Source organism: Juglans microcarpa x Juglans regia, chromosome 5D, assembly GCF_004785595.1.
Source record: "Juglans microcarpa x Juglans regia isolate MS1-56 chromosome 5D, Jm3101_v1.0, whole genome shotgun sequence".
Lineage (NCBI taxonomy): Eukaryota > Viridiplantae > Streptophyta > Magnoliopsida > Fagales > Juglandaceae > Juglans > Juglans microcarpa x Juglans regia.
In genome coordinates this window covers 28,821,774-28,834,337 of record NC_054602.1, presented here as the reverse complement: position 1 = coordinate 28,834,337, position 12,564 = coordinate 28,821,774, and the positions used below count along the sequence as shown (strand labels likewise).

The 12,564-nt window shown below is 34.6% G+C and overlaps 1 protein-coding gene across 1 annotated transcript; it reads left to right on the top strand.

Annotated features, from left to right (window-relative positions):
* The first annotated feature begins 3,824 nt into the window (after positions 1–3,824).
* Positions 3,825–12,334, top strand: LOC121265220 (probable LRR receptor-like serine/threonine-protein kinase At1g67720). Its single transcript, XM_041168759.1, has 15 exons — positions 3,825–4,164; positions 5,246–5,777; positions 6,084–6,589; positions 6,740–6,872; positions 7,013–7,084; positions 7,201–7,269; positions 7,352–7,423; positions 7,639–7,707; positions 8,616–8,770; positions 8,890–9,131; positions 9,613–9,739; positions 9,841–9,909; positions 10,011–10,197; positions 11,272–11,407; positions 11,712–12,334. The coding sequence occupies exons 1-15, from the start codon at positions 4,038–4,040 to the stop codon at positions 12,045–12,047; spliced, it is 2,832 nt and encodes a 943-aa protein (XP_041024693.1). The 5' UTR covers positions 3,825–4,037; the 3' UTR covers positions 12,048–12,334.
* The last annotated feature ends 230 nt before the right edge of the window (positions 12,335–12,564 follow it).

Here is a 12,564-nt window from a genome sequence, read left to right as displayed (position 1 = left end):
TATAAAACCATGAATATTAGTAATAATAAAATATAAAATAATAAAAAGTTAATTGTGGTTGGTCACCACACCGGCGGTCGTGGAACTGATGCTGATCCATAGGTGGTTCGATTCAATTTCAAGCAAAAGTCACAAGTGATGACTCATGTGTGGCTATAGTTGAGGATGTAAAATCATCACTTATCTTAAAAATTATGGGTGGACTCTGACTCCGACAAAGTCGGAATATCCACCTTTGACCTCTGACTCCAATTGGGGTCGGAGGTCAGAAGGTGCTCCGACTCCAATCTCGACTCCAATCGGAGGTCAAAGCTCAGAGGTCCGATCGATATTGATTTAATGTAAAAAATGTTATAAAAAAATGTAAAAAAAATAATTTAAAAAATCTAAAATGCTGTAAAAAAATAAGTTAAAAAGTTAAAATTTAAATACAATAATTAAATCATGTACAATAGAAAAATATGTGATTTAATGTGTGCAATTTTAAAATGATAAATTTAAATTTAAAACTACAAATTCGCAATAAATTTAAATTTACAGCACCAAAATATAAATAATGCCCCCCGTATCAATCATGACAATCCATGCATTTAAGTCGATGACTCAATAGTGATTTTCAATTTTCCTACATGAAGTTTTATTGATCAGATGCACTATATTTTCTTTAGTCATTTAAATATAGACTTCTAAACTATCAGCTAAGTGATATATGACATAAAATAGAACAAATTATGAACTTACATCCACCTCTAACTATGACGAGTTTTGTATGATAATAATCATGGTATTGAGTTTCTCACCAATAAAGGGGACATTCCACGATATGTTTATCTCAGTTATCCACAATTAGTCTGGGGTACACAACTAGATCTACAAAATCATAAAAATTATAAATTAAATAATGAAAACATTAAAATTACGTAAATTATCATTTAAAATTATAAAGTTAACTAATTCAAGCTTGTAGCTCTCGGCATCAACGGTATCTATTCTAATGGGCGTTGAACTTAACCAGTTCTGTGTGCAAACAAGGGCCTCGACGATAGTTGGAGACAATGAATTCTGATAAACATCCAAGACATGACCTTCGATGCTAAACGCCGACTTAGAGGCAACCGTAATGATAAGAATGACTAATACATCCCTGGTTATTCGGGAAATGACTAGAAACTTTCCAGAATTCATCTTTTACCAATTTAATATCTGGAATGTTTCACTAGGTGGCTCTACATCTTCCATAAAGTAACACTCAAACAATTAACAAACAACCGTCATTTAACATGTTAAGAAAATGATCTGCAAATTGAAAACACATTGAAAAGTAAAAACATATGTTTCTAGTCGTGTTTGTAATTTTAAAAATAAATAAAACACAAAAAAACTGAACGTCCGCTCGAGCTACATTCCAACGAAGGCTTGAGCGAACAATTTGTGTGATGTTTACTCGAGCCACACTCGAGCGAAGACTCAAACATAACAATTTGTGTGATGTTCGCTCGAGCCAAACTCGAGCCACACTCGAGTGAAGACTCGATCGAACAATCTGTGTGACGTTTACTCGAGTGACACTCAGAGCGAACATTGTCCGAAACAAATGACCTGATTTTTCCAAAACCTAAATCCCACAATTTTTCAATTTAATAGCCTAAAAATCGAAATCATTGAAATACAAACAACACATCATTGTCGGTGTTGTTTGGATTCGAAAATGAGTTGAGATGGGTTGTGAATAGTAGTGAGATGGGTTGTGAATAGTAATGAAATTTGTGAATAGTAGTGAGATTTGTGAATTAAAGTTGATGAATAGTAATGAATAGTAGTGAGATGAGTTGAAATGAGTTGAGATGGGTTGCGAATACAAACAGGGCTAAATCATACACATTTAACAAATTTCAAACCACAATGAAATGATTTTGGAATCCTAAAATGTTACAAAAAAACTGAGTGAGTGAGTGAGTGTTGAGTGGCTTACAATTTGTGATGAACTTCGAAAGGTAGCTCGTGGAGGCCTCAAGTGACAGCAGACAGCGGGGGAGGTGAAGCACAGTGTAAAGAGGAGGGAGACAAAGGGAGTTGCAGATGGGTGTTGTGCGAAAGTGAAGGGGTCTTGCGTTGTGGACCCATTCTTCACGAAATGAAGCGAAACAACGTCGTTTAATTACTTCAGTAGTGGGTCCTGCATTTTGGTCTTCCTTCTTCACGAAACAATGTTGATGTCGTTTAGTTACTTCAGTACGACGTCCTGCGTTTTGGACTCCCTTTGAGCGAAACGACGTCATTTCTCTTGAAGTGGAATGACGTTGTTTTGATTATGTGATTTAAAAATATATATATATTGGAGTTCAGAGCCCATATGGGCTCCAGACTCAGACTCTGATTCTGACTCCAAGTCCAACTAGTAGAGTCGAAGTTACTCCGACTCTTGCTCTGAATTCTGAAAACTCTAACTCCGTTAGAGTTGAAGCCTTGTCAGAATTCGATTGGAGTCAAAATTTTGGAGTTTTTGTCCATCCCTATCAAAAGTTTAACCTGATGGGAAGAGTAAGATTTTATTATATATTTTATATCTTAACATTCTCACCTCACGTGTGGGTCAAACTCTCTCTTAATAGATTGTCCAATACGTGAAATATATAATTAAATTTGATAGAGTATAAAGTCAAAATTTAAACTCAAAATTTCTGATTTGATATTATATAAAATTACTATTTATCTAAAATATTTAAACCGGTGAAAACGAGAAGATTTTATTATATATTTTATATATCAGGAGAAGGGGGTGCACGTGGGTTATCTTAGGGTGCCAACCCAGGGGTGACATAGGACAATATCTCGATGGCCACCAACAAGCCTTTTTTTTTTTTTTTTAATTTTGTTGTCTTATTACTATTACTATTATTTTCATTGGCTCCTTTAAATTTTATTTATTTTTATTTCTTATTTTTAAAATTTTTAAATTGTTTTTAGGCTTTATTTTAAATGATTTTTGTAGTCATCTAGTTTTCTAATTTATGTTCTTATTATTATTATCTACCTAAAATTTCATATAAAGTTTTGGTTTAATGTCAATATATAAAAAATGATCAAATTTAATATCAAAATGATGTAATTAAATACATATAATTAAAGACAAAGACTTTATTTAAAATAGGAGTAGTGATAAGGTTATTATTCTTTTACTATCTATTTACTTTTTATAATATATTTATTTTTTTAATATTTTTTTTAAGTATTTTTTTAACATCTTTTAATCATTAAAAAATATTTAAAAAAATATATAATTTTATTAATAATTACTTTTTTAATTATTAAATAAAATAAAAAAAATTTAAAAAATTAAATATAAAAAAAATAATAAAAGAATACTTATCATTTTCCCTAAAACATATAGCGGAATCGAAAGGAAAGTGGGATGTGATGTAAGCGGTGAAGCCGTCAACAAGAGTCTATGATAAGACTAAAGAAGTAGTAGTAGTAGTAGGTGAATCTTGTCTTTACATTCTAACTTGATTACGTTAGATATAAATGAATCGCAAGCAAATATATACGCAATAATTTATAAATAGCAACAAATACCTAAACCAGAGTAACGACTGACTCGAGGAGTTTAGGCCTAGTTGATATAAGGTATTTTCAGAATATTTTATTATTTATTATTATTATTATTTATTTAATTTTTATTATTATTTAATATTATTTATAAAATACTTTGAAATTATCTGAGTATCCAAACCGAAAGGATAAACATCACTTCCCTATAAAAGGACAACTCTATACAGAAGCCGTCGTTTTAACCCTCCAACCACTCGTCAATCACTCACTCACGTACGCTTTGAATAAAAAGAACGGAAAATAGAGAGAGACTGACTCAAGTCAAGCCAGTTCTGTTCTATCCGATTTAGATTATTAATTCTTGGATTTTCTTTTATTTTTTAAATCTTATCAGTAAGTGGCATCGCGACTTTATATCTTTAGAGCAGAGACTGGCTTTTCTCTGTTTCTTTGCTTTGCTTTCTTTCTTTATTCCCACCATTGTTATGGCATCATTTTCTCAAGCCTCTTCAGTTTGGCTTTTCACACCCGTAATGGAGACTCGGCTTCTCCTCCTCTCTCTCTCTTTCTTCCTCCTCCTTTTCTTGGATGTGTCCTCAGCCCAGATGCGAGGTGCTCTCTCACTCTCTCTTTTTCTCCTCTGTGTATGTGTAAGCAAGAATTAAGCAAAATTATGTACCTTTTTCTTATGGTTTCTTATGGGGTTTAAATGTTCTGTTCTTATTTGCTTTGTATGTATATCTTTTCTTAATATTGCTCCTATTATCATTTTTGCATCTTTCATTTGCTTTATGATTGGTGCTCTAAACAAGAGGAAGGGAAAGTAGATATCTCCATAGTCCTACTCCCCAGAACTAACAAACAAATGACGCATTTGAAGAAGTGGAAACAATCGAAGCATACGGCACAGGGTTTTCCTTGTTTCGATTCTTGGGTTGGGTGAAACTGAGTACGATCCAATTATTCTTCAGCATAAGAATTTGTGAGAGAGAGAGAGAGAAAATAAAGAATCCAAGGCATAAATAGTAATTGAAATGAAAACGCTGTGCTTGCAACTCGGTCTCTCCGAACCTAAAAGATCAAGAAAACTTCAACTGTGCCATTCAGGCTATATTAATAATAATGTTCTCTTACCTACAACTACCTAAAACTGTTAGCTTTTTTGGTAGTCTTGCAAGATTTGTAATGCATAAATATACCGTCGTTTTTTCTTTTGTTAATTGAAGTTAACGTAAACTACATGCTTATAAGTGGCTGGGACTTGAATGAATTTAGGAGTCACTTGGATGTAGTGGGAAGTGTGATTGTTTTTGGTGGTCGAATGTGTCTGAGTCCTGTAAATTATCTGATGCATAAACAAGTGAAGATCCAGCTTCAGTTTTTTCTTGTGATTTAATGTAATTTTGGAACTCATGTCAAACGCTACATTGGTAATTAGTTTATCAATGTTTATGCTCATTTTAGATGTGCTACATGCTGCATGCTGCATGCTATCCGGTTTCTTTTCTATCATGTACTGTTGAAGCTTTAAACTCATGTTTGATACCAAGTGCCACTATTATGTGTGATGAGCTTTTCTTCTTCCTCTTTTTATTTTCTTGCTAGATTTGATTTATTTCAAGATATGTTGATGCTTCTTATTTTGCTTTTCAATACATCTTTGTTGATAATTACGTAAGGCTTTGTGAAGCAGGTTTTGTTAGTTTTGACTGTGGAGGTCAAGAAAACTTCACTGATGGCCTCGGCCTTCAGTGGACTCCTGACAGTCACCTTATTTATGGAGAAACAGCTAACATATCTGTTGCAAATGAGACACGCAAGCAATACATGACCCTAAGACACTTTCCAGCTGATTCCAGGAAGTATTGTTACACACTTAATGTCATAAGTAGAACTAGGTACCTTGTAAGAGCAACATTCTTGTATGGTAACTTTGACAGCAACAATGTTTATCCAAAATTTGACATTTCCCTCGGCGCGACTCCTTGGTCTACAATAGTCATTTCAGATGCTAGCACAATGGAAGTCCGAGAGTTGATATTCCTGGCTTCAAGTCCTACTATCAGTGTGTGCTTATCCAATGCTACTACTGGGCAGCCATTTATATCTACTCTAGAGCTTCGACAATTTAATGGTTCAATTTACTACACAGAATTTGAGGAGCAGTATTACCTCAGTGTCTCTGCCAGGATAAACTTTGGTGCTGATACTGAAGCTCCCATCAGGTATGCTCAGAATATCTGGTTAGAAGTACCTTGCAGCTTGCTATTTCAAATGCACAATTGTCTGAGTGCGTTACTATTCTAATATGCTGTTATCTGAATGCATTTAAAATAACATCCATTAACCAATATGGGAAGGAACGCAGATTATTTACTCAATTTGTTCTGACATACACGGAAGCCTAACAGTTTAAGAACGCAAGAACTTTGAGCTAGGAAAGGCATACTAGCCACATATTCATCGTGCTGCATATTTATTGCTGAAGATTCGTGCATACAATGAAATGATGGATATCACTGCTATTTTAGGTATCCTGACGACCCTTTCGATAGAATATGGGAGTCAGACTCTCTGAAGAAAGCAAATTACCTTGTCGATGTTGCTGCTGGAACCAAAAAAGTGTCAACCAAAATGCCAATTGATGTTAACAGTGATGACAACCCACCTGAAAAAGTGATGCAGACTGCTGTAGTTGGTACAAATGGATCATTAACATACCGGTTGAACTTGGATGGCTTTCCTGGTTTTGGATGGGCATACTGCTACTTTGCAGAAATTGAAGATTTGGGTTCAGATGAGTCTCGAAAATTCAGACTGATACTCCCAGGCAACACTGATATCAGCAAGGCTGTAGTCAATATCGAAGAGAATGCTCACGGAAAATATCGTCTTTATGAGCCTGGATTTGCAAATTTATCCCTTCCCTTTGTACTATCTTTCAGATTTGGGAAAACATCTGATTCTTCGATGGGGCCTCTTTTGAATGCTATGGAGATTAATAAGTATCTGGAGAAAAATGGTGGTTCTTTGGACGGTAAGAGTAATAATGGTTCCTTGAGTGCATGCATAAGATTTAAAATCATGTTTTCCAGCTTGTAATTTAGTATACATGGTTATTGTCCTTGGCAAAGTGATTGTTTGCTCTTGAGTGTCATTCTCTAACATGGGTTTTCGTGAGTTGCAGGAACAGTTATTGGAAACGTGGTTTCATACTACTCATCATCAGACTGGGCTCAAGAAGGTGGTGACCCATGTCTACCAGTTCCATGGTCGTGGGTGCAGTGTGACTCAGATCCACGGCCAAAGATTACTAAAATGTAAAGGTTTAGCCTTCTTACGGCTTTTTCTTATGAATATTCAATTCGTTTCTGCTTCTTTTGAAGGGTAAGTCTCTAAAGAAATGAAAAGCAATGCCACTAATATAATCACAACTACTTCTGTTCCTGGTGCTTGGCAGTTCATTGTCTAGAAAGAACTTGACAGGGAGTATCTCTTCAGACTTGACAAAGTTGACTGGTTTGGTTGAGTTGTAAGTTTGGTACTGCATTTCCATTTTTCTGAATTGTAACAGTTGGTTTCCAAGTTTAGTTCCACAAGTATTGATGATTGTTGTAGTTTAATCATCCATTTCTCTTATGGTTGCAGGTGGCTCGATAGTAATTCACTTACTGGTCCAATACCTGATTTTTCTGGATGCACGGACTTGAAAATCATGTAATATAAGAGGACTTGTTCTCCTAACCATATTATTATATATAAAAAAAACTAAGCTAACCATGATCTTTGCCTTGAATAGTCATCTAGAGAATAATCAGTTGACGGGTGGGCTGCCTTCCTCTTTGATGAATCTACCAAATTTGAGGGAACTGTAAGTTATTGGGACTTTTATATTGGTTATCTAATTAGCATGCAATATGAAAGACTCTTGCAGATCTTCTCGTGAAGAAATTGAGCGATTGATCTTATCTGATATATGATCAAGAATTGAGTAATACGACATATTAATATTGTTTTTGTTCATTGTAAGCATTGCCTTGCTGTTTGAGCAAGGTCTTATAGATATGATGCATCTGATGGCTGCAGGTATGTGCAAGACAATATGTTGTCCGGAACGGTACCCTCAGGACTTCTCAATAAAAACTTGGTTTTGAAGTGAGTATGACGTTTTACAAATAGAGAAAATGCAATATGAGATTCTTACAAATTTGAGAAATAGTAACCTCAAAATGATAACTGCATTGAGATGAAAACATTGGTGTATATTTTTACCCAAGTTATTTGTTTTCATCCATAGAATCATTTTTGTGGTGTGTGTGTCTACTAGTGTATGTATTTTCCATTTATGTTAAAGCATAGACACTGCCATTGGAAAAAAAATGTAGCAATAGAAGCAAACGTCAACATTCCTATTTGTGACATGAAAAGAAGACTTCAAATTAAAGATGGACAATTCTGTAACTAGTTTCATTGTTAGCATGGTTCTAGCCTGCAGAGCAGAGACCTAGATTTGTCTGTTTTTTAGCAAGTTTTAGATTATGGATAACCACATAACAATTATGGTAGGAATGATGTGGCATTTTGAACTGGCTGTGTCTAGCAGGCATACTCTTTAGAAAACAACCTTTATTTTTCATCTGCTTCCAAGATTTGTTGTTTTGGGGAAGATTCCACTGTGCTTCTGAGCACATTAGATTATTGTCTTGGTTTACTTATGTTTCTTTATGGCTGATTATAATTTTGTTATGTGTCTAATGTGGAGATTAAAGTAGCTACGAAGGCCCTGCCTCATGGTTCTTAGCTTAGATAAAGTCATACACTCCACAGTATGTCTTATATTTCTTTTTGCAAGCCAATGTGATATGTTGAATTGTAATACTGTTGACAAGTTATATGAATATGAACGTAGACATCTGTCCCTTAGCTCCTAACATGTGTTTGATTTTATTCTTTTTCTTTTTCTTTTTTTTTTTTGTGAGGGAGGGGGGGGGGGGGGGGGGGGGGGGGGGTTTGTATATACGTTACTCCAATACACTAACCCTTTCTACTGTGATTCTACTCAGCTTCTCTGGGAACATCAATCTTCAAAAAGGGAACAAAAAAGGAAGCCGCATCAATATAATTATTGGATCATCAGTTGGGGCTGCTGTTCTGCTCATAGGTACTATTGTGTCGTGCCTATTCATGAGCAAAGGGAAGAAAAAGTATTCTGAGCAAGGTATGACTCTTGAGCAATCTCCAAATTAATGAATTATTTTGTAAAATTTCAGTTTTGTTCAACACAAATTTTTTTATTTGTTACTTTTTTAAAAAACCCTTGTTTTTTATTTTTTATAGACCAACTTGAACATGCCCTGCCTGTTGGAAGGCTAGTTCCTTCCAAGAGTGATGCTCCCAAAGAAGCCGCACAGTGCTTCACTTTCTATGAGATTGAAGATGCTACAAGAAAATTTGAGAAGAAAATTGGTTCTGGAGGATTTGGAGTTGTATTTTATGGCAAAACAAAAGATGGAAAAGAAATTGCAGTTAAAGTTCTAACCGGCAATTCTTATCAGGGAAAGCGAGAATTTTCTAATGAGGTAAGTTTTCATGTGATCCGTACCTCCTTCCATATTCTGAATTAGTCTTGTTATCTTTACCTATTTATGAGCTATTGAAGGTTTCCAAATTGAAATGTAACGCAATGGCATGGGACTGTTGCAAAATTTTCCATTGAGTTGTATATAAACAAAGTGGAAATGAGAGGCCCTTCCCAAATCCTTGTGTACAGCACTTGTATCTTGTCCAGAAATTTAAATCTATTTTGTCACCTTAAATTTTTTTGAAATTGCCTTGCTGTGCTTGCTGTGCTTCCTACTTTCTTGTCTTTTGTTTTGGAAAAATATGGAGAATGGGGAGGTTTTGAAACTTTGATCTCTTCCATTCTAATTTTTTTTTAAGTTAATATGCTCATTAAAGGTTTTCATCATAATTAATATGTCCTGTTTTCTTTGGTGGCACTACTGCTGTTAGACATTAGAAACTGATTTTTATGGTTGGGTATGCTTCAATTGGATCTAGGTGACTCTTCTTTCAAGGATACATCACCGGAACCTGGTACAGTTTCTTGGGTATTGCCAAGAAGGAGATAGATGCATGCTTGTTTATGAGTTCATGCATAATGGAACTCTCAAGGAACATCTTTATGGTAAGCCTGCATATTTCTCAATAAAGCAATATGAGTTTCATTCAATGCTCAACCATGTATAATTTTTTATATGCCCATTACTTATAAATAATATTTCATAGGCCCTTTAACGCATGAACAGAGTATCCCTTGGATCAAGCGACTTGAAGTTGCTGAGGATGCTGCAAAAGGTTCATAAGCTAAAATAAACTCTTTCTTGTATCACTAACAGAAAAGCTCTCCACTTTTATAGATTGTTTAAATTGATTCATATATTCTCATTCTTCTTTAGGGATTGAATACCTTCATACAGGCTGTGTTCCAGCCATTATTCATAGAGACTTGAAAAGCAGTAATATTCTTCTTGACAAACACATGAGAGCAAAGGTATCAGATTTTGGTCTTTCTAAACTTGCAGTGGATGGAGCCTCTCATGTGTCAAGCATAGTGCGGGGCACTGTAGGTTATCTGGATCCTGAGTAAGGCTTTTCTCGTTCTTCCTTAGATCCTTTAATTTTTCCTTGACCAAGTCAAGCATCATATCAAACCTAAGATATGAGATTAGATTAATATATTGAAAATAAAACTGGTATCTATTTTTTGTGTTGACAAAATATAAACAAAATAAAAGACAATACTTCTTTTTTAAATATTTCAATTTTCAAGTCAATCACCCATTGAAATGGAACTAGTTATATTCTTAAATCCTGAAAATCATATGTGACAGTTCGTACTAATTTTCGCCACAAATTGTCTTTCGATGTACAACATCAAAGTCATTTATTGGAAACAAAATATTAATAGAAAGTTATAAAATTATTGACTTTCGAAGGCCAACAGAAACAATAATCAAGGTAGATACAATGAAACAGTCATCAAGACATAGAGCTTCAGGAAAAGAACAGGCTTTCCTGACAAAAACTAAAACCATTAAAAATATCTATCAGGGAGTGGAAAAGAAGAAACGAGAAAGAAATATCACAAATCCAGTACACCCAAGCAGAAGTTCACCATCATTTCCTTAATTAATTGAACTTGGATTAATTTTTATGAACCAAGCCTAATTTTCAGTGGTCAAGCTTTAATTTTTAGGCACATATAACATACAAACGCACATATATATGAAAAGAACATGTAAATTTTGTAATCAAAATTAAATATATGTTAATAAAATATATATTTTATATTATTTTTCTAAGAAAAATCAAAACTAGGGTGCGGGGGGCCATGGCCACCAGTTTTGTCTCTGCTAAGTTTTGTGATCTGATCATGAAGCTTTGCACGACTTTACTTGCTTTTTGGTGAAACATCTAAACCCGCCGCTGCTGGTGTAGCATTTTGCACTCTGCAGCCATGATCACCCTGTGTCGTCTTTCTTTTTGAAAAAAGAAAGTTGCAAATACAAAACATGTAGCAGCCTCTGACATAATCTAATTCCTCATATATTAAGATGGGTTGCATAACCTGTTTAGAATTTTCTTGGATCAACTGGCTGCCATATAGTGTATTATATTACATAATAATGGATTTTTTTTTTTGCTTGTGATATGCAGGTATTATATCTCACAGCAGTTGACGGACAAGAGTGATATCTATAGTTTTGGTGTCATTCTTCTTGAACTGATATCTGGCCAAGAAGCAATATCTAATGAAAACTTTGGTGTTAATTGCCGGAACATAGTCCAGTGGGTAAGTATGGTTTTCTCCGCTGAGACAGGCATTGAGACTCATGATAATTAAGTGAAACCCTAATATTTGTTATTAATCATGTTTATTAGTCAATTTAAGTAGTTTTTCATATTTTAAAGATACATACCAATCTTCTTTCAGCTTTCTCTTATCACTTTTTTTGAGTTTTCTTAAAGTTATCATCAGAAGTACTTGGGTGAAAAACGTGGACCATTGTTACAATTGGATTGATGTGGAAGTGAACCCTACCTTTGTTTCATTAACTTTCCATCAAGTGATAAATTACTTGGTATGATTCTCACAGGCAAAGTTACACATCGAGAGCGGGGACATTCAAGGAATCATCGATCCCTCACTTAATGATGAATTTGACATCCAATCAATGTGGAAGATCGCAGAGAAAGCTCTGATGTGTGTCCAACCACACGGACACATGAGACCATCAATTTCAGAAGTTCTCAAGGAGATACAAGATGCAATCACGATTGAGAAGGAAGCAATGTCTGTAAGAGAAGGCAACTCAGATGATATATCAAGGAACTCTCTTCATTCTTCCTTGAATATGGGTCTCTTGGATATGGGTGGTGCTGATAATTACCTTTCATTTGATGAATCCATCGCACGGCCTTCTGCACGATAGTTCTCATCGATCATCATGTATGTATAAAAACAAAAGGCCTCTTTATTTTTGTGATAAAAGGTGAAAATAATCATATTCTTTGTTATTGGGGGAGATCATGATTTTGCAGTCTTTATCATGTTACCACGTCCTCCTCAAGTTTTGAACATGCTGTAGTGGTGGATTTTACTGAGTGTCAATATCTAGTTCTGGTGGATTTGAAAAACTTGTTACTTAGCTGTTACCTGTTGGACAGTTTATAGATTTTAGCAGTAATGTCTGTGGTGAGCAAAGAGTAACCTTTCAGACATTACAAATCAAGCTCAATTAAGTGAAAAAATCCTGATACAAATCATGAAATGCTACCAGGAGGCATTCGCTTTTCCAATTAATTTATGCAAGCAAAGTGGTTGGATCTAAACAAGGGTTTAGGCCCAACTTGGTAGTTGGAATGGCAAAGCATAATGAGGTATCAGATATATATATGTTTTTTCATCTCTTAATTATCACAGTTTTTTTTTTATATATATATATATAT

Coding starts and splice junctions, on each gene's coding strand:
- LOC121265220 (XM_041168759.1), top strand. CDS start 4,038: ATGGCATCATTTTCTCAAGCCTCTTCAGTTTGGCTTTTCACACCCGTA. Junction 7,270..7,351: donor TGCACGGACTTGAAAATCAT/GTAATATAAGAG, acceptor TGCCTTGAATAG/TCATCTAGAGAATAATCAGT. Junction 9,740..9,840: donor TCTCAAGGAACATCTTTATG/GTAAGCCTGCAT, acceptor AATATTTCATAG/GCCCTTTAACGCATGAACAG.